At 43.1% G+C, this 22,957-nt stretch overlaps 1 protein-coding gene across 1 annotated transcript in view; it reads right to left on the bottom strand.

The window, feature by feature from the left end:
• The window catches only part of Dnah6 (dynein axonemal heavy chain 6), a 185,874-nt gene that overhangs the window by 17,563 nt on the left and 145,354 nt on the right, over positions 1 to 22,957 (bottom strand). Inside the window, 8 exon segments of the mRNA XM_050130231.1 lie at positions 2,118 to 2,239; positions 3,184 to 3,303; positions 4,909 to 5,047; positions 7,374 to 7,520; positions 8,869 to 8,957; positions 10,499 to 10,659; positions 14,937 to 15,127; positions 18,853 to 18,995. Coding sequence (XP_049986188.1) covers positions 2,118 to 2,239; positions 3,184 to 3,303; positions 4,909 to 5,047; positions 7,374 to 7,520; positions 8,869 to 8,957; positions 10,499 to 10,659; positions 14,937 to 15,127; positions 18,853 to 18,995 — 1,112 coding nt within the window.

The following is a 22,957-nucleotide window of genomic DNA, read 5'->3' as shown; positions in this document are numbered from 1 at the left end:
AGTCTGGATCTGGAGAGTGTGGACATCTACTCGGGCAGACACCGGTGTAATCTCATCCCTTCTGCACATGCCTGGCTGTTTTCCTCTCTGCTGCTCTTACTTTTTCCTATAGCATATAAGCTTCCCCATATGATGGTTGGGGAGCGGGTGGGATTATCAGGGGAAAGACAGACAGCTGCAGATATGACATCCCAGGCACTGACTCCAGGGACCCAGCATTTGTGTACTCCGCGCTGGACATCTGTGCACTTCTTGGACCAATTACAATGGCCGAGGGAGGAGGGGTGGCCTTTGGTTAAGCTTGGGTCATGTGCCCACCTCTGTACATTGTATTATAGGTATGGGTGGTTTGCTTCTGTGTTTGTGCACCATGTTCATGCCCCAGAGTGCATGAATCTCCTAGAGTTAGAGTTAGAGATGGTTATGAGCTGCCATGTGGGTGCTGGGAATCGAACCCAAGTCCCCTGGAAGAGCAGTCAGTGCTCTTAACTGCTGAGCCATCTTTCCAGCTTTTGTCTTATCTGAATCCTAAGGAAGAAGAAGGGACAACTGTTCAAAAGACAGTGGCTGCAATGCTAATCCAGAACTGTGGAAGAAGGAAAGTTTCGGAGGATAACAGGTCAGGGTCTCAAGACACATTCTGAGACCAATGGAAAGCACAGACTCGGCCTGGTTTACAATGCCTACAATGACGGGCATGTGCGTGTGTGTGGGGAGGGGTTGGAGTGGGATGGCTTTATCCCTCCTGAAGCTGTCCTCAAGAGGAGGCTAGGCCAGCCCTCCCATGCTTTCTTCCTTTTGTCCACTTCCCCTATTTTCCCTCCTCCCTCCACCATTTAGAAGAAGCAGTCAGAGGTCAGAGTGGAGTAGATAGAAGGCTTAGCCACAAGTACACTCTCCTGAAAGCAGATCAGCAGAAATCATGACATATTATCTTAATGTCCTGTGAATGCAGCAGCGTCATTGTTGGCAAACATGAAATCAGGGGTCAGAACACTGACCTCTTGTGGTGTGCTTTCTGGGGAGTCCGATATTGTTAGATTCCTTGATACTGTGGTAGACCTCACCTTCTTTCTTTTGGTTTTTCAAGACAGGGTTTCTCTGTGTAACAGTCCTGGTTGTCCTGTAACTTGCTTTGTAGACCATGCTGGCCTCGAACTCACAGAGATCCACCTGCCTCTGCCTCCTGAGTGCTGGGACTAAAGGCGTGCACCACCACTGGCTGGTGGCTTCACCTTCTAACATGTATGCAGGCAAAATTTAACTTGAAAAGAAAGATGATCTCCCCACCCCGGGCCTCTTCTACTGATCTAATCCTTGACCGTTAGAGATGTCTGGAGTCCTCAGAGACAGCGCTATTCTTTATGGATGCCTGAGATGCTAAGATGAAGCTGGGCCATGCGAGCTTCTCATGTGTGGTGAACCCAATCAAAAAATATTTTTGTTTTTACTTCATTGCTGTAATTTTGCTACTGTTATGAATCATAATGTAAATACCTGTTTTTTCCAATGGTCTTAGGTGACCCCTGTGAAACGGTCATTCGACCCCCAAAGGGGTCGTGACCTAGGTTAAAATCACTGCTTTGGAGCTAGTGCTGTGGTCTGGTACCTCGACTACTTTGAGAGAGCAAGGTTAATTATCTTCCTCACAGAATCTGAACCTAGGCACTGAGAAGAGACACTTGGGGCATTCGGAACTGTACTGTTCTGCTCTAACCATAACCTTCGTGTAACAGGAGCCAAATGTGTTCAGTGTGGTGGGAGAAGGGAACACACACGCATGTGAATACACACACACTCACACACACACACGTGCATCTTAGGATCCTGTGAAGTCTGTGTCTAGTTAGATTCATTTTTCTTGAGGCCTTGGGCATCAGAGATTAACATTTTCATCTTTTCAGAGTACGGAGGCAGAAGGATTCTGGCCACTGAGGGAAGCGAGTCTCATGAAAGACCTCGAAGGCAGCAGAGTGAAACCGCTGCTGAAAGAGAGACTAACCAGTCTTTTACTGTTTCCTGAAGGCACTGTAGCTCACAGAGCTGTGAGGGCAGGAGCAATGTCTCGAGTTTATATGCAAATATAAATATGTATATTAAGCAGAAAGACAACATACCTGAAAAACAAGGTTGGCATTTTCATGCATTCCAAAAATTTCTGGATCATCTATCAAAGGTAGATCTTCAATATAATCCTTAAACTCTTGCAGACTGTCAGCCAAGGGGGAGAAATAGATGCCTGTCAATAAAAAGCGGAAGACAAATGTGAATAAAATGATCAGCACTGCCTGGCCTGGTTCCTATTTTAATTACACAATTTTTCTCTGTGTATGTATTTTCCCACGGCTATGTACATGTGAGTGCATGTGCCCATGGAGGCCAGAAAGAGGGTGCTGGGCTCCCTGAAACTGGAGTTACAGGTGATTGTGAGCTGCCCAGCATGGGTGCTGGACACAGAGCACACGTCCTCTCCGAGAACAATTCCTACTCGTCACCACCAGCCGCTGTTCTGGCCCCAAGTCACATGAGCAGCAGAGCTCTATTAGCATCATGATCTTTTCAGAGTAGGGAGCCCAGCAGGGTTCTGGATGCTGTTGGAAGTGAGCCTCATTAAGGGATCCAAATTTGTGCTCATGTTAGAAAATGTCCTTGTGTTGATTTGGTAAATAGATTATAATTCATCAAATCAAAGGCTACATTTGCGAAATGTTGAAATGTGACATCACTGCCCTTTCCCCAGTGATAGAAGGCGTACAGCTGACTGGAAGCAGCGTCCAGCGACTTAACAGCAGGAGCTGTGGTGAGCTGGCAGTGTTGTAATCAGATTTCCTCCTCGGAGGAACTGACACTCAAGCCATCAATCTGTCTACTGTCTGACTCCAAAAGAGTTACCTTCAATTCATACTTCTTCGTTACTCAATATTTGGTCATGGAAGTGTTCTCCAATTATATTAAAAATACATAATTCCATATCTCCAAAAACGCATTTAGATATATTACAATCAAATTTAATGCCAAACAAATTCACAGTGGTTGCTATATAACATACAGTACTGTGTTCTCGCTGCCAAGCCAGCTTTGACAGTGTTAAACATGAGGATGGGATAAAGCTGTCACTACGGACAGGGCACATTGCTGTCCGAGACTTCTGGGGAAGGGACTTTTGGCATAGAAGTCATTTACCTGATTCTGAGTATTTATAGTCATCACTCAGTGTCTCGGGAGAGAAAAATCTTTTCAAGACAGTTCGAAGACATCTCTGGTCCCAGGTGTCGGTCACTCGCCCACCGTAGGTAATTTCACCTGAAAGGGAGCTTGCATTTTAAAATATATTCCTATTTTTTTACATTAACAAATTTGAATAGATTTATTTTTATGCACATTTAGTTGGTACTGAAAGTGGTTGCTATGTCCCTCTAACAAGTCAACTTTTAAAAAGCAGGAAAAATGTAACATGTGTATGCTCTCCTCATTATTTTATTTTTTTAAATTATGTGTGTATGTATGTGATCCTGCACGAGTTTAGACACACTGTGTGCGTGCAGGAACCCACAGGGGCCAGAAGAGGACATCAGATCACTTGGAACTGGTCTTAGAGGCTGTAGTGAGCTCCCTTGTCAGTGCTGGGAACTGAACCCGGGTCCTCTGCAAGAACAGTGAATGCTCTTAACCACTGAACCACCTCTTCAGTTCCACAGTTTTATTCTTTCAAATAACAGAAACTAAAGTTATTGGACTCTTCTGAAGGATCTCTTCCCTTTCCTTTGTTTCAGAAGGTTCTTGAGTGTTGACCCCCCCTCCAAGTGACTGTCAGATTCTAAAATGTACTCACTTTCCATGAAACATTGCTTTTGTTTGAGCTCACTGAGAAAACGGAACCTCACAATTGCTGAAAGACAGTAGATCTGTATCTACCTCATAAATTATTGCTATCAAGCCAGAGCGAAAGAGAGAGTTTGTCTATCAGAGATGAGGTCAGGGGGATTCAAATTTATGGGTGCACTGTTTCTTTCTCCAGAGATGTAACACTCAGCCTGGTTCAGTGTCGCTCCAAAAACACGCGTGGGAAGGGACCACATGGGATGATTTTTAATGTTAATATAATGCCTTGGGAAAGTTCTAGATCCACTATAGTGTTCCCAGAAGGATTTCACAGACTATACGACATTGCCCAGGCTGACTTAAGACTTTAGCATACAGACTCATTTTAGCTATATAAAGTAGTGCCTGGGGCTAACAAGATGGCTGTCAGTAAAGTGCCTGTTGCCCCGGCATGAGAACCTGAGTCTCCATCCCCTGCATCTGCAGGAGAGCCTGGCCTCGTGGCTTGTGTCTGTACTCCCGGCACTGGGACTGAGGGCAGAGACAGGCAGGTTCCTCCAGCTCATTGGTCAGTCAGCCTAGCCAAACAGTGAGCTCCAGGTTCAGCGAGAGGCTCTGCCTCAGAAAGTAAACTGGAAACCTACCAGTGGTCACAGTCCCAAAGAAAAATGGCTCTCTCTTTGCCTAAGCAGAGTGGGAGAGGGGATAAGAAAGGTAGCTGTGATTAATACATATTGGATATGTATATGAAATCTTCAAAGAATAAAAAAACGGTTTAGGAGCACACAATGTCTACCTCTAGATTTTACATGTGCACACATGTACAGACACATATCACTGAGACACACACACAGACACACACGATGTCTGGTATTATTGCTACTGGGGAGAAATGTCTCCCCAATTTTCTATGTGCAAATATTCTCATGACATGCTTGTCACTGTTGTAAGTTCACAAAGGGGCCATGAGTTGTCACTGCCAACATTAAACACTGGGGGAGAATGCAGTCTTCACAGGGGCCGGGCAGGTGTAAATCAATAGCTCTGCTTTATAGCCAGGTGCCCAGGTCCCGTGCACACACTGACCAGTAATGTAAATTAGAGCATCCCAGGGGATCTTCCCTTCGTGGCAGTAAAGGTTGAGGTTCAGCAAGGCACATTCTCTATCACTGTCATTAAATTCATAGCAGATATTCCAGCCAAGGGGGCCAAACTTCTTTCTCTCCTACGACGGAAGAGGAGAACATTCTGAGACACAACTGGCGAGGTTAATTTTGTATAATGATGACGAAGTTAGTTTTCAGTACTGAAAGATGAAAGTTTTCACCCACGGTGGGCAGCCAATACTGCAATCAGTTAGAAACATTTGGTTCAGCTTCAGCTGGGCTTTTACCAAAACAGGCCAAAAACATCTTCATTCAATTCTCCCCATGTTTTTAAAAGAAAATCTGTTATGGGAGCGTAGGCAGATCTATCAGAAGAAACTAAGAAACTTTGCTCTGCAGAGTAAAACAAAACATTTCAAACTAGGAAAAATCCCCAGCCCACCTAGAGTTTGGCACAGAAACACACTGTAACTCTGAGAGAGAAAGGGAAATGGAAGGGGAAGGAGGGAGAGCGAGAGTCCTTGTCCTAGGTTTATTTCCATCGCTGTGGTAAGATATGCAGACAAAAAGCAGCTTAGGGGAGAAAGGGCTTATTTTTCACTTTCAGCTCCAGATTACAGTCTATTACTATGGGGGAGCCATGTTAGCAGGAACTTGAAGCAACTGGTCTCATCCTAGACACAGGCAAGGGCGGAGAGGATGCTCAGCTTGCTTTACTCTCACACAACTTAAGACCCAAGAAAGTTTGTCTGTCAGAGATGAGGTCAGGGGGATTCAAATTTATGGTTGCACTGTTTCTCACCCAAGCCCCGGGAATGGTGCCTCCTGCAGCAGACTGGGTCTTCCCACACCAGTTAATAATCCAAACAATCTCCCACAGATGCCCCTCCAGGCCAAGTTGATCCTGACAACCCTCCATGGACTCCAGGCTGTGTCAAGTGGCAGCTAGAACTAACCATCACATCGCCATCTCCTACTATCTGTAGCCATGCCATGCTGGCACCTGATGACTTCTCCATGGTGACATCAATAACTGCAGACAGCTAAAGTTCGTTTACATAATCACAATTTTTGCGTCATCACTTGCCATAGTTAAATCCCCTCCCCCTTTAATATTTTACCATCCTCCCCATTTATTAATTTTAAATTGATGGTTGGGTCAGAAGTTGGTTAGATATTCTCTCCTGTAGCTCAAATTTCTACTAAATGTTACACAGCTCCATCTATGAAGTTTCTGATCTCTTTAGATCATTTTGTTCATTTATTCCGTATCTTGCATCTTTACCCATTACTTTTCCTCCAGAGACTCTTTCTTGGTAGAGCACATACAGTTGAAAACCAGAAAGCTAACAATAACATCCAGAAATAAGTCAAAAGTCAGAGATCAAGCACAGGGTCACAGGGTATATAACGGACCGAGTGATGCATCTTGAACAGATGGAAGGAAACTGGTGCTGCTTTGAGAGGTGTCTTTCAGAAGCTTTAGGGCTCTAGTCAGAGGTAAGGAGGAGTCTCTTGAAGGTGGTGAGCTCATCCCGAGGGTCAGGGATGGGTGAGCTACCACAAGGGAGACACATGAACCAAACTGAGTATGGTGCATGTGCCTGCCGTCTCAGAGTCTGGGAGGCTAAGACAGGCGGGCTGCAGAGTCGAGGGAGTCTGGGTTGTGTAGTGAGATTGTGCAGAAGGAAAGATTATATCTGAAAACAACAACCGACACAAAACAAGGGGACCTTGAAGACTGGCAAAGTAAATGGGGGCGAGTAAAGGCTAAAAATCTTCTTGAGTTTTTACTGTATGTCATTGAGTGAAAGGGACCACCGATTTGGGGACTAGATCCTGGAGGGGAAGTAGATTTGGAGTGAGACAGAGTAGACCTGTTGAACTGGACCTTATGCATTCACCTGGGCGAAGGTATTCTTCAGGTAGACCAAGATAGGGGCAAGAGCTGGGGCTGTGAGGTGCTGAGGCAAAGAAGGCAGCGACATTGTTGGCTGTGTTAAGTAAGCTTGATTTCCAACACAGAATGGGGCCTTAGCATTTCAAAAGCCATTTTCAAGTTTTCACTTATGTCTTAACTATTTATATATTTCTAACAGGGAACATTTCTTTATTGCTGTTAAAAAGCAGAATTGGAGTCTAGAGAGAGATGCCCAGGGGTTTGAGTGCTTGCTGCCCTTCCAGAGGACCCAAGTTTGGGTTCCAGCATGTCAGGTGGCTCATGACTATCTTTAACTCAAGAATCAGAGGGTCCAACACTCCCTTTTGGTTGGCCAAAGTACCCAGACATATGTGGTTTTCTCTCTCTCTCTCTCTCTCTCTCTCTCTCTCTCTCTCTCTCTCTCTCTCCCACACACACACACACACACACACACACACACAAACTTAGACATATACACAAATAAATAGAAATTAAATCTTTTTAAAAACCATGATGGAATATACCTGAATAATTGCATGGAAGAAACAAATGCCAAATATTAGTTGTCTCCATTTTTTTCCAAGTATATTTTCTTCAAAAAAGGAAGGTGTCATCTCAGTAAAGGCTCTTCTGATATTTGCACGTAAGCCCTTTGGAGGCTCATTGGTTACCTGGATTTAGAGATCAAACATGCGCAGAGAGGGTTGCATTATATACTGGAGCCATGGAGATAAGGGTAACTAATGTCCATGGGGCATTTTTTGAAAGGTCAGGCCTGCTTTGTGTCGTGTGTGTGAGTGCGTGTGTGTGTGTGTATGTATGTGCACACCCATGTGTGCTCAGGGGCTAGAGGAAGATATCTGGTGTTATACTCTATCACTATCTTATTTATTTGAGATAGAGTCTCTCACTGACCCCAGAGATAGGCTAGAGATGGGCAAGTCCCAGTTATGTTCTCAACTCTCCCTCCATGCACCTGTTATAGGTATGTATGTTATGCCTGGCTTTTTATGTGAGTGCTGGGGGTTTGAACTCAGGTCCTTATGCTTGTGCAGCAAGTTTTGTTACTCACTAAACCATCTCCCCAACACCACTGCTTTTTGTCTTGTCCATGGAGAACAGAGTCTAGTGGGGTCCTCAGAACCACCACAGTTGAACCACCATCAGAAGAACATCAGATATTTCCATTTGGGGTCTTTCCCTCACCCATTAAACATAAGACAGAGAGCCTAATTAGTTTCCATTGGATCCTGTGGTCATATAAAAATACAGAACTATCCTGCATACTTTGTCCCACTAAGTACCATGACATGAGGGAAGGGAGGCAAGAAGCATCTCTTGTTTTTCATATCAAAGATTTCCTCATATTGGAAATTTGTTGTACTGAAACCTAGTAACTGGAGGCCTTCTTGTGTGTCAAACGTGGAAAGAGTCCTTCAGCTCTGAGAGGGGCATCATTCTCATGACTCTATGTATGTGAGGGAGGGGAGAGTCAGAAGACTTGGATGGCTTGTAGACCAGGACATGTAAAAATTCTCTGTCTTGGAAAACCACTTCCCTGCCTGCTCTTAAAGTCCTTTACACGGATCTCTGCAAGCTCTATAACACCTGGACCAAATCTCTCACATTCTTGCTGTGAAATAATCTTCTTGTACACTGTAAAGATTTGTCACTCTAAACATTGGTTTAGTAAAACGCTGATTGGCTAGTAGCCAGGTAGAAATTATAGGTGGGGAAACTAAACTAAGGAGAATTCTGGGAAGAGGAAGGGCGGGGTCAGAAAGTCACCAGTAAATGAAGAGAAGATGACAATGCTATACTAAGAAAAGGTAACAAGCCACGTGGCAAAGTATAGATAGAAATATGGGATAATTTAAGTGCAAGAGTTAGCTAGTAATATGCCTGAGCTATCAGTCAAGCATTTATAAGCAATATTCAGCTTCTGCGTTGGTTGTTTGGGACCAGGCAGTCAGAACAGGAAATGTCCATTTCCGCATTCTAGCTGCATACATGCCATACCTTGACAGAGTTCTGAAGGACTGTCACAGGAAATGTTGGACTAGGCATGGAGCTTAGAAAAAGTCGGAATGTCTCCTTGATGGCCTGATCTGTTAAGACAAAGACAAAACAGCAGGAAGGAAAACGTATAGCTTGTAGGAGTTCTTTTCTGTGGAAACAGTTATTCTATAGAGGAAAGACAAGGCTGCGAAAGACTGTACATATCAAGTATCATAACTGTATGAGGATCAAAGCAGTGGTTGATCTTGAGACTTCCTGTCAGGGGGCTTGCAGTCTAGATGCCGGCATGCTTTGATAAAGAAATTAGATATATCAATAAAAATTTACCTTAATTTATTTAGTATATAGTTTTATTGGTTCTTTGAGAACTTTTGATCTTTCCATTTTCTCTCTGAACTTCTCCCATGTCCCTTTCACACAACTCTGAGTCTTTTTTTTTTTTTTTTTACACCTATCAAGTCCTGTTTGTGCTGCCCAAATAATCTTAGATGTGTGACCTTCCAGTGAAGCATGGTGTCCTTACCAGGGGCCACACTCAGCAAAAATCAACTCCCCCTCTCCCAGCAGCTATCAATTGCCAATATAGCTCCTCGGCTGGGGGCAGGACTTCACGACCATTCCCTGTCAGTCTTCTAAGGCTTCTTGAAGAGCTGGCAAGGAGCTGAAGGAGCCCTCCTGTCAGGAACTGTTTTTGTGACCCTGGACTCTGGCCTGTGGTGAAGACCTTGTCACTTCTCGTTTCCCCTCTCACCATTTCCCACCGAAATGTAGAAGGATGGCATTGGGGAGGAGGGGCCTTTCAGGGAGGGTGACTTAGTGACCGAGGCAGCTGGGCACCCTGTAAAGAAGCAGCTTGTTTCCTCCATGTGCAGCACTGAGTACCTGAGGCAAGAGTCACAGCTCTTACCCTCTCTGGAAGATTTCTATAGCTGGCAAAGTTCCCGAGAAAGTGCCATGGACACCCGAGGTCACTTGCTGCTCTCCCTATGGCATCCTAGCTCTGACTTACTTTATTTATTTATTTACTTATTTATTTATTTTTGAGCTGACACAGACAAGGCTGGCTTCAAACTTGCCCCTGCCTCTGGAATACTGGGACTAAAGGTGTGCACCAGCACTCCTGGTCCTATACTTCTCTCTATTTCTATTTGTTTTATTTTAGACAGGGCGTCTTGTATCTCAGGCTGTTCTTTAACTTGCCTTGGAGCCAAAGAAGACTTTGTACTCCTGATCTTGCTGCCTTTACATCTCAAGTGCAGGGATTCAAGGACTGTGCCACAATGCGGAAGCTCTGCACTCTTCATTGTAGGGGTAAGATGTATTGTCTTTTCTCGACCCAAGCCTGTGTTTCTATTTCTTTCTTTCTTTCTTTCTTTCTTTTTTTTAAATCAGGTGGCTTCCCACAGAATATGATGTGCAACAAATGATTCAGTGTGCCATCCCCTTACTCGGAGTTCAAGGCCTGTTTTTGAGTCCTGTTGGGGAAACTTTACCCAACTTCCCTATTGCTCAACTCTTTCCCAATAAGAGAAAGAATGAGGTCTCTAGTGGAGACTCTCCATTAGACCATCTGGATAAGCAAAGCCTTGTGAGGATGGTGCCATTACTCAGAGGAACGTGCACGACTTACTTGGATCTGTGAAGGTTTTGATCAGCTCTTCCATGGCCAGCATCCAGGAGACAGCAAGATGGCAGTTCTGCAGGAACACCCAGTTTCCAGTCTTCATTGCATCCTTGATCATCTTCTCGGCAATGGGGCCTTGTCCCTGGCCCAGAGAAATGGACTGCACTCTGGTGGAACAACAGTGGTAGACTTTCATGCTATCTTAAAGTAATTTTAGTTAATTTAAAATTACATTTATTTATATTCTCCGTACACGCGCATGTGTGACACATCTATGTGCATGTGAACTTAGGTTTCATGGTGTGCATATGGAAGTCACAGGACAATTACAGGAGTTGGATCTCTCCTTTCACCATGTAGGACTCAGGAACTGAACTTAGGTCATTAAGTTTGGCTGCAGTTGTCTTTGCTCAGTGAGTTTCAGACTCTCTGCATAGTTCAGGTTGGCTATGAATGTTAAATTCTCTTCCTTCACCTCCTGGGTGTTAGGGTTATAGGTGTGCACAATGACATCTAGCTTGCCATCCTTTTAAATGATTTCTTTTTTATATTTCATTTAAAAAAATATTTCCATACTTCTGATGATATTTTCTTTTCCTTTTTAAATACTTATTTATTATGTATACAATATTCTGTCTGTGTGTATGCCTGCAGGTCAGAAGAGGGCACCAGACCCCATCACAGGTGGTTGTGAGCCACCGTGTGGTTGCTGGGAATTGAACTCAGGACCTCTGGAAGAGCAGGCAATGCTCTTAACTTCTGAGCCATCTCTCCAGCCCCCCCAATGATATTTTCTATATTATCCTCTATTGCTTTGTCTGCCATGTTTATATGTACCAGCTATCAGGATTGATTTACACGCACAAGCTGAGGTACTGGTACATACACATTTCATGTGTATGGCCATCCCACTGGCTCAAGGCTATATATAAACATGATTATTTTCTTCATTGCTCTAAAGGGTCACTTTCATCACAAATGGTTTTTCAAATTATGTGGCTCTATTTCTGATTTTTCTATTCTTTTTTAGCCATCTACTCATCTAGCTTTGACCAGGACCATGTCTAAATGACTCTAACAGGTTAGAGTAAATCTTGACCTCTGTTAAAATACATCATCTCACCTTGTTTTGCTTCAGTAACTTTAAAAATTTTTTTAAATTATTTTTATTGAGGTATATATTTTTCTACACTCCTCTCCCTTTCTTTCCCCTTCCCTCCTATCCTCTCCCATAATCCTCCTGCTCCCAATTTGCTCAGGAGATCTTGTCTTTTTCTATTTCCCATGTATATTAGATACATGTATGTCTCTCTTAGAATCCTCTTTGTTGTCTAGGTTCTCTGGGATTATGAATTATAGGCTGGTTTTCTTTCTTTTTGCTTTATGTCTAAAAGCCACTTATGAGTGAGTACATATGGTATTTGTCTTTCTGGGTCTGGCTTATCTCACTCAATATAATGTTTTCTAGATCCAACCATTTGTCCACAAATTTCAAGCTGTCATTATTTTTTGCTGCTGTGTAGTACTCCAGTTTGTAAATGTACCACATTTTCCTTATCCATTCTTCAATTGAGGGGCATTTAGGTTGTTTCCAGGTTCTGGCTATGACAATCAAAGCTGCTATGAACATAGCTGAGCCCATGTCCTTGTGGCACGATTGAGCATACTTTGGCTATATACCCAAAAGTGGTATTACTGGGTCTTGAGAAATATTATTTCCTAATTTTCTGAGAAATCACCATACTGACATCCAGAGGGTCTGTACCAGTTTGCACTCCCACCAGAAATGCAGAAGTGTTCCCTTTACCCCACATCCTCTCCAGCATAAGTTGTCATCAGTGGTTTTGATCTTGGCCATTCTTACAGGTGTAAGATGGAGTTTTTTTTTTTTTTTTTGATTTACATTTCTCTGATGACTAAGGATGTTGAACATTTCCTTAAGTTGAACATTTCCATTTTAGATTCCTCTGTTGAGAGTTCTGTGTTTAGGTCTGTACCCATTTTTTTTTATTGGATTATTTGTTCTTTTGATGACCAATTTCTTGAGTTCTTTGTATATTTTGGAGATCAGTCCTCTGTCCAATGTGGGGTTGTTGAAGATCTTTTCCCATACTGTAGGCTGCCATTTTGTCTTGTTGACTGTGGCCTTTGCTTTATAGAAGCTTTTCAGTTTCAGGAGATGACATTTATTAATCGTTTCTCTCAATGTCGCTTCAGTAATATTTATTCATTCCTTTTAACCACTGCAAGTGTGCTGTTAGTTCAGTGTCTGCTGGTATACGCACAGCGCTGGATGACTAGTGACTGACTGCTCATTTCAGGAACGTTTTTTTACCTCCCCTCCCCGACCAAGGAAACCTCATATCTACTCTTAAGAGTTCCTCAGAGAAACAACCAATAGCGCGCACGCACACGCGCACACACACACACACATGCACACGCACACACGTTCTCACTGCAGATGCATCCTCATGGCACACACAATTGTGTGTCTGTGTTCATATATAGGACAGAGCGGGTATTGGCTCATGTGGTTATGGAGAGCAGGCCACCCCACCGTCTTCCACCTGACAGCTGATCATAGCAGAAAGGTGGGCATTTCCTTCAGTCCGGGCCACAGGCTTTGAGATGGGGTCACTGCCAGAGGAACGCGTCTTCAACACGTCTCCAGCTGTCCTTTCTGCGCTTTTCTGTTTCCTCCCCTGGGATTTTCGCATTTGCATTTCTTAGGCCTCCGCTAATTTTTCTTTATCCTTTTTCCTTCCTGCTCTGAATGGCGTCAGCTGACCTGAGTTCACACCCACTGTGTCTTTTCCCTTACCTTTCTTTCTCCTTTTTCTCTTTCTGCTCTGAATGACGTCAGCTGAGCTGTGTTCACACCCACTGTGTCTTTTCCCTTACCTTTCTTTCTCCTTTTTCTCTTTCTGCTCTGAATGGCGTCAGCTGACCTGTGTTCACACCCACTGTGTCTTTTCCCTGCCTTCTCACACGCAGGCTGCATCCCTTCGGTGCAACCCTCCTTTCAGCATTGTGCTCTACAATTTCTCCTTGGCCTCTTTATGTAAATCCTGCCTATTGATATCCTCATTTGGGTGAGATATCTTTTGTGTTTTACTTCAGTCCCTTGTCTGTGCTTTCCTTTATCTGTTATGAATAAAATTAAAGCAGTCCAAGACCTTGTTATTCAAATGTCGAATATTCTTACTTATATGTAGAAAATAAAAAGTTGGTTTTGTTTTTTGAGACAAGGTTTCTCTTTGTAGCTCTGGCTGGCCTAGAACTCACTCTGTAGACTACGAGGCCTCAAACTCACAGAGGTCCGCCTGCCTCTGCCTGCTGAGTGCTGGGATTAAAGGACGCTGCCACCATTCGGCTAAAAAGTTGATTTTAAAGACATACAGACTAGGATCATGGTTCAAACTGTCCGGGGGAAGGGGGTTCGGAGAGGAATAAAGGACAGTCAACAGGGGCAGGGTGCTGGTGGACAGGAAGATTATGCTAACTGGTTGACAACAGTTAATAGCATCTTTTAAAATTGCTGGTAGAGAGAATTTTGATAGAAATGCCAATCACACAGATCTGATCCTAACATATGGTATACATGTCTGATGACTCATAGTTACTGTGTGTGTGTATAATGTATATACTTATAGTAACTCATGGTTACTATGAGTCAGTTAAATATATTTGAAAAGTTTTATTATGTTAAATTCAAGGTATTACATTCTTCCAAGTGAGTTGCTAATTATTTCCCCTGTGAATGAACATACTCTCTCATTTTCTTGTTTCTTTGGATGCATTGTAGTTTTGATATGTAGACATTTTGAATATATAATGTGGCAACTATAGGAATTGGGTTGTCGCCACTCCCTGATGTTCACTATTGCTCCTGTGGTTGCTACTTTTACTTAGTGACTTCTCTAATGTCCGTATTCTTTGCAGCATATATACACCCATCTCTCCGGTTGGCTGGCTTAGTGGTCAGTTGGTAGTGAAGCAGGGTTTTACCCAATGTCTGGAGTGACAACAAATTGCTCAGATTTGCACGTGGGCTCTGTAAGTCTGCACGCTGGTCAGGGGTGAAGACCACTCAGCCTGCATGACTGTCAGACCGGGGCATGGTGCTTTCCAGACTTCAGGTTCAGATTGAAGCAATGGCTCTTCTTAGGTTTCAAGACTTTAAGCTCATACCATCACTGGTCCTGGATCTCTGCCTCCCAGACTTGACTGGAGCCATATATCATCAGCTCTTCAGAGCCTCCGAGGTGCTGACTGCAGAACTTGGACCTCTCAGACTCACTAATTATAAGACATGTTCCAGTTCCTTATAATACATTTCTATACATTTTAGTATAAGGTTGATAGGGACAATAGCAATATCATATATACACATATATGTCTACACACAAACATATGTAACTATAGCCTCATGGTGTGACCTTACCGTTCTGCATACCCACTCTCCCGGGCAAACCTTTGAAAGGCGCCCATGGGATCTGAGCCTGTGCTCAAGATGAACACCAGGGGTGTGCTGCTCGACATGTCCTGATACAGAGTGGCCAGGTCTACTGGAGGTGTCTCGATAAACTGCTTGCCAAGATTCTCTATCACAAAGTCTGTAAGAGCAAAAACCACCTGAAAGTCAGAAAGAAAAAAAATGTTAAAAGTAGTATGTGGGATGAGGATGTTTTACATTCCTATCCCAGTTTTCTCTCTCTTAGAGGAGGGTGTGCTGTACTTTGATATCTAAGAAAATAACTTATTTTATCTTTAATTATGTCTGTCTGCATGTGAGTGCAGGTACTGTTAGTGGTCAGAAGGGGGCACTGAATCCCCTGGAGCTGTGCATGCCATGTGTGTGCAAGTGATCAGCTGTTAGCTGCCTGAGCTGGGAACCAAACTTAGACCTCTGAGTATGTTTGTGTGTATGTGTGTGTGCGCGCACATGTGCACATGTGCACTAGAGGGCATGCATGTGTACAAAGGCCAAAAGACAACTTTAGAAAACTGGTTTTCTTTTTCCACCTTGAGATCAGGGCACTGAACTCATATCATTAGGTTTGCACAGCAAGGGCTCTCACTCCCTGAGCCTTCTTGTGGCTCACTAAGAATTTTATTTTTAGAATGAAATTTCATCTTTGTATCTAAACATGCTGCTTCTGAAGGAGGCTGAATTTGTGTACAAGACTATAGGACCCTGTGGAGGCCACCTGTGTTGGAATGTCCCTAGTCTCCTGAATGAACATTTGACTCCAGCAGTTAGGACCATTGGACACCCAATGGCCCTTCTTTAGAACATACATGGGCACAACAGGTTAGGCACCTTACAATCTTGCCTCCGAGATCTTGTCTCTGGTCTCGTGTTTGAAGGCTTCAACCAGTTAGCTAATTTATTTATTTATTCAAGGCAGGATCATATCATATGATCCTAGCTAACCTGGAACTCACTATGTAGATCAGACTGACTTCATGGAGATCATAGAGATCCATTTGCCTCTGCCACTGAAGTGCTGAGACTATATGCATATGTTGCCATTCCTGGTCCCCAACCCCACTTATTTATCATGTCATCTTCTGGAGCAAACAGAGGGACCATGTTCCTGAATGATTCCATGAGGGTATCTAGTTGGAAGGTGTGATGCCTGGCATATTGTCATTGTTTAAATCTCCTTTGCAGTGTGATCCGGCCCATGGTCTTGACTGATTTGGGTTTTTGAATACTCATACTGTGGTGTGACTGACTTATTCTCATTTCTAAAACACAATCTGAATTTTAGACTCTTTCATGTTAACACATGAAGCAAATTTCGTTAAGCAGTATAAGCCTTATAAGATGTTTGGTTGAATGTCCAGGCGAGAACCTTCAATACGTGCTCTGTGTATTGTCATAGAAGTCTGCCATCTATAGCTTTCTTCATGTTTTTAAAAATCATTTTATTTTTATTTTAAATTGTGTGTATGTAGTTATATGTTTGTGAGTGCAGAGGCCAGAAGAGGGAATCTGATCCCCTGGAGCTGGACTTACAGGCAGTTGTGAACAGCTTAATGTGGGCACTGGGAGCTGAATCTGTGTCTTCTGCAAAGGTAGTATATTCTCTGAACTGCTGAGCCATTTCTCAACACTTAGAGAGCCCAGTTATGTGTAAGTGTAAGACCAGAAATTATAGCTTAACCCTTCTTATTTAGACTTTTGTGTGGAAGAATCATAAACCCGATTCTCCACTCAGCTCCAGCATTTACTAAGACAAGACCAGATCCTGTTTCATTGATACCTCTGCTCATTCCTTCAGTCCCCGGAGTGATGATATCAAGCAAGCCTCATGTCTCACACCATTTTACCTTTAAGGAATTCGGTATGTTTTCGTATGCCAGCCTTTTAATAACAATCACACAGTTCCTAATGATAATCCATTAATTTCAAATGTATAGCCAGTGTTCACCCTTGTCTGACCGAATTGCAAATTTGTGTGCATACATGCTTAAATTAGCAATATGTCTAATGGACGGTCAAAATAAAGCTCATGCATAAAGATTAGTTGGTTTCTCTCATACGTCTATCTTTATTAAAAATGCTTCTTTTGAAAGCTAGGGAAATGACTCGGGGATTAAAAGCACTGGCTGCTCTTGCAGAGGACCTGGGTTCAGTTCTTAGTACCTACATGGTTCCAAAGGATCCAGTGACTTCTTCTGACCTTGGCAGGTAGCAGGCATGCACATGGTGCACACAAGTATGTGCAGGCAAAACACTGATACACATAAGATAAATGTATGTTTTTAAGTGAAGCTTCTTTTCCCTTTGAGAAACAAACACACAGCTGCATAAACAGACTGTGTATCTTCAACATTTCTCACATTGAGGATTTTCTAGTCCCAGTAGCTTAGTCACCAAAGCTCTTCTCTCTGTGGGACTGATGCCTTCTCGGTACCACGCATTCTGCAAGCTCTCCCCTGCTAGCCACTGCCCCATTTTCCTCGAAGCCTTTCCATATGCTTCAGCGCGTCCCTTCCCAAAGTGCTGCTGGGTCCCAGCCACTCTGCCACCATCCGTGGTGACACATGACAAGCTCAGAATGATGTGCACAGTCAATATCGCTAACCCTAAATTAAGATGTCCTGTAAGTCCAGGGCATCTTATCTCCTCTCAGGTAGCTGTGGGGATGGCCAACCTGAGATAATGACTATTGTCCAATGTCATCTGTTCATAGCAAAGCCTCCCTTTTATGCTTCCTTTTCCTAGAAGACTTGTAGCCATGCGTTCAGTGATGTTGTAGCTGTTATACTTCCTCTGCAGTCATCTGTATCCCACGCCAATCCCAAACCCATTTTCCCACAGAGATAGGGCAACACAACGTCAGTAGTTTCCAGCTAACTCCAGTGAGTTCTCCCCACTGTATCCTTCTCCCGCCCCCTTCTCTCCTACAAAGAACAGCTTCCGTTTCTATTTGGTGCCTCCTGAAACTCACTGTGAGGGCTCCTAGCAGGTGATATTGGTCCTTTATTACCAGCAAAATTGGGATCACATCTGCACATATGGAAATGAACACTCAGCATGCATTGTTGCCTCACCGCAGGGAAACTGCAAGCCTTAGTTTCCCATGATGCTTCTCTCTGCTTTCTTCCTGCTTCTGTGACTCCTCATTTTCCTTCCCTGAAAGCAGGGCTCCACATATCATCCTCTGCCCTGGGAACTCCTATTGTACTAAATATTAGTCTCCCAGTCACAATAACCTCTGCGGCTTCATTTTCCTCATCTGTATTCTAACACACACTTCTTTCTCCCTGGAGTTTCTAGACAGCCATCCACTCTGACAGTTTGCAGGCACTGACAGCTCACAGCCATCTTTCTCTACCTCACACATTTATCCTTTCCCTTTGGCTTAGCTTTTGATATAAACAGCTCCACCGGCACTGGGGCAGAACCCGGGAGCCATAGCAGTTCCTCATCACTTCCCTGCTCTCGACAATCTGCTACTTCTGTCTTAACTCGGATATCTGGGATCTCTCCCACAGACTACTTTAGTAGGTTTCAAACAGGTCTGCAGACTATGGTTTTGTGCCCATTTAATGCCTCCTCCCCATTAGTGCCAAGATTCATTCCAAAACCTTCCAATAGACCCCAGTCCTACGTGTGAGAAGGCAGACCTTCCCTAATAGTGTACGGCCGACAGGAGGTGACCAGTTTCTCAGCTGGCTTTTCTCTTAGCCAGCAAGGAAAACACACTCTACTAAAACAATCTTTTTTATTTTTAAAGTCGCTCCCAAACTTGGCTGTTGTTAGCCACAAGTAAACGTACGACTCACAACTAGCTGAGGATCTTGGGTTGATGATGTTGTCCTTTAATTTAAAAATTATGACCCACCTTTTCTTCTTTGCAGCATTTAATAAGAATTAGCTTATGGAAAGAGCTGAAGTCTGAACCCCAAATCCGGTCCTTTCCCTCTTCCTGTTTTGATTTAGTATAGCCGTCCCAATTCTGTGGGTTAATATAGGTCTCAAAAGATCCTGGAAAGACAATTTTAAAAGATGCTTTTTAAAAAATAGAGCAGTTTTAACTATGAAATTAAATAAATACATGTTGCTAGTTAAAAGAAGGTACCTACGCTTACTGCCAGCTTTTAAAAATACAACTGTGAACACATTCACCGCTCCCCTACTCAAACTAGTTAGAAAGCAAAAAATTTAACATGAGATCACAAAGCGAAATCCAACAGCAAAACACCTACAAAAACCCCCAAAAATTCATCAAGAGGTTAAAAATAAAGGAATGTATAGAGATATTATAGTAAATAATGGTGAAATTGGAAATGATTAGAGTAACAGCAGGTAAAACAAAACTAAAATAATAATGAAATGAGGTAATAGGTCAAGTTCTACTAATCAAAATACAAATTATATAATAAAAGCACAACAAAAGTAACACATATATTAGATAATAACATAAAATCTATTAAGCAGGACCTGTTGGGGTAGTAGGAAAAGCAGAAAAGAATACAATAATGTTAAGAAATAGCACACAGGGGGCTGGAGAGGTGGCTCAGAGGTTAAGGACATTGGCTGCTCTTTCAGAGGACCCAAGTTTAATTCCTGGCTCCCATGTGGTGGCTCATAACCACCCTTAACTCCTGACCTCTGTGGACACCACACATACACATGGAACACAGACATACAGGCAAGTAGAACACCAATAAGCATAAAAATAAATACATCTAAAAAGAAATTTTAAAAACTAGCATAGAGCTGTTAGCCTTCCACAGAAAAACATTGACTCTGGTACATGTAATTTGACGGAGATAAATACTGTATGAATACATTGACGTGACTACCACATGCCCAATACATAGAGTGCACCGTTCCCCCCACAGCACTCCAGCTATGCAATAGTCCCAAGAAATGAGGGTTAGGATGCTAGTTAGCTTTTAAAAGAGGTTTATTTTTTGATTTGTGTGTGGGTATCTGCATACACATGGACAGGTGCCCACAGAGGCCAAAGGAGCGCATCCTGGAGCTGGATTGCTGGGTGTAACTTCTGAGGGCCTAATAGCGGCAAAGGGCCAAGGACACTTCAAAACTGAGTGTCCCTTATGGTAGTGAGAGTCCACTTCTGCAGAACTAGTGACCTCTGTAGGGAGCAGAGGTGACTGCAGGCTGTGCCAGCACAGGGCTCAAGCCACAGCAACGCTTATCAGCTCAACGTTGTTGCACGTGCGTGAGCAGCAGTGCAGAGAACCTGTCATGGCAGAGCCAATCCAATCCAGTTCGAACCCAAACAAACCCAGAGCACACAGAAGACTACCGCCGGGGTTCTCGTTTACTATCTAATTTCCAGTGCTTTGGCATATTTAAACATTGGAGGTTTTATTTTAAAGACTAATTTGTTTTTATTTTATATATTAATATAACATGTTTATTATTTGGTAACTTCATATTTGCATGGAAGATATGTTAATCGTCTCTGATTCCTCACCATAACTCTTCCCAGATCCACCCCACTCTTCCCTCGATTTTTTATTTTTATTTCTGTGTATGTGTGTGTCTATGTGTGCTGGTGCCCAAAGAGGTCAGGAGAGGACTCTGGAGTTACGGGTGGGTACCGGAAAAGTGAATCCAGACCTCCTGCAAGACCAGGAATCTCTCAAGCACTGAGCCATCTCTCCAGCCCCTGCATATTCAAAGTAATTTTTCTCAGCTAATAAAATCTATTAGTTGAGCTACTTGAAATCCACAAAAGGCTATAAGTTGATATAATTATGAAGACTGAGTTAAGGGTGACAATGAGATTAGTGACTAAATATTACCAGTGAAGACCCAAATCTCAATTTGGAGCATAAATCTATTATAAATATAAACTTCAACAGTCTTCTACAGTTTTAGTTCAGTGGCCAGGACTAACAGTTTACTGTCTTATTATTTTATCTGGAAGCAATGGAGCGCTCCCAGAACTACCCTGCCTGTCAACCCAGCTCCTTCCTCTTTCTCTGTCTGCACTCAGTCTCATCTAGTCCTCTGTCTCGAGTCCATCCCTAATTGTCCATCTTTGGGCTTCTCTGATGAGCAGATTTCATGTGGGATTCTGGAATAGCCTCTCGGTAGCTCACTAACCAGTGTACTATATACAAATGCAATGTATATTTGAAGCTATCATCCAATAGCATTTTTTGGTAGTCTTTATTTGGAAGTCAAATGAGAATATTAGGATCCCAGAAATTCTGGTCCACAGAGACTCCATACCAGCACACTTGGTGTGGTTAGCTAGATAAATAGTAATGTTAGAAGTATGAACTTCATGTCAGGACAGAAGAAACTAAGATGATTTGTGGACGACCCATTTTGAAGTCAAGAAGGGAAAAGGAAAATCTCTGCAAGATGAGACAGTAACAGCAAACCCAGGCTGGTCGCTCCTCCAGCTCACTAATGCTGACATTCTGGACAAGGTGTGTCCTCTCCGTGGAGAGCTCTGAGCATTGTAGGGTGCTCAGCAGCATTCTGTGTCTCTTCTCACCTGCAGCACCACCCCCATGCGGCAACGATAATATCTCTGGATGTTACCAAATATCCTCTTGGGGCTAAAAATTTTCACCAGTTTGGAAAACAGAAATAGATCAATAACTGAAATAAATACAATGAACTAAAACCTGCCTGTTAATAAAGAGAGACTCTTACATGAATCCCAACAGCACCCACCAAAGATACACTTGAGCCATCAAATGACACACCAGACTAAGAAGAAATAGAGTATAGAAATATAGAAATGAAGGCTTGCTAAGAGAAACTTACATTACAAAAGAGATTTTTTTTTTTTTTTTGAGACAAGGTTTCTCTGTGTAGCTTTTGAGCCTGTCCAGGAACTCATTTTGTAGAGGCTGGCCTCGAACTCACAGAGATTCACCTCTGCCTCGCAAGTGCTGGAATTAAAGGTGTGTGCCACCACTGCCCGACACAAAAGAGATTTTTAAGGGCTGAAGAGGTGGTTCAGCAGTTAAGAGCTCCATCTGCTCAAAGACCCTAGTTCTACATGCAACACCAGGGCTAGGGTATCAGGCGCCCTCTTCTGACCTCCTCAGTACTCCCACACATAGACAATATACATAAAGAAAAACAACTTAAAATAGATTTTAAGTAAAGAGTATTATTCAGAGTAAAGAGAAATATTATAAGAAAGAAGAATTTCTTTACTTCACATAAAATAACTTAATTTGCATAGAACAGCATAATCTTATAAGATGTAGTAAAAACCCCGAAAAGCTACCAACAGAAATTGCCCATCGCCTGGTGCCCTTCAGCACACGTCCCTCAGAACCTGATGGGATGGGAATGAAACTACCAGTGAAGTCAGTGGCAGAGTACGTTGGAGCTGAACACCACATATAGATCTTGCCTCCAATAAATGAGATGCGCAGAACATTTTCCATACATGGCACATGCATCAAGCTGCCAAAATGTCTAAAGAATCACAAAGCATTAATCTTAAAGCAAAAGATAATTTTCATTTTATAACGAGTTGATCCAGAAAATAAGGCCCCTGGATATTAATTGCTTTTGAACTACAAAAAGCAGTTTTAGAATGGAAAGAGCGCATTTAAGACATACGGGGAAGAAAACACTACAGATCAGAGCTGTTGTTGCCTGCGGCTAAAGGGGAAGGCACCGAGAAGCAGCGGGAAGGATTCTGCGGTGTGGGTACTGTCCCACTTCTCAAGGCAGTGCTGGTTTCCGAGTGTGTAAGTGTATGACGTCAAGTTGCACTTCTGGCTTCTCAGAGTACATGCCATCCTTTAAAATAGTTTAAAGATCTATGGATTGCAGCTAAAGTGCCTTAAAGGCGATAAAACAGGCTGGGGAGATGGCTCAGTGGACAGAGAGCCTACTGTGAAGCATGAAGACCCAGGTTCGGATCCCCAGCGCCCATGCAAAAGCCAGGCACTGATGGTCTTGCCCTGTAACTTTAGTGATGGACAGTGGAGGCA

This window comes from Alexandromys fortis, unplaced genomic scaffold (assembly GCF_014885135.2).
Source record: "Alexandromys fortis isolate MF-2015 unplaced genomic scaffold, M_Fortis_MF-2015_v1.1 scaffold_336, whole genome shotgun sequence".
Lineage (NCBI taxonomy): Eukaryota > Metazoa > Chordata > Mammalia > Rodentia > Cricetidae > Alexandromys > Alexandromys fortis.
Note: the sequence above shows the minus strand (reverse complement) of the source record. Positions and strands in the feature narration are given on the sequence as shown.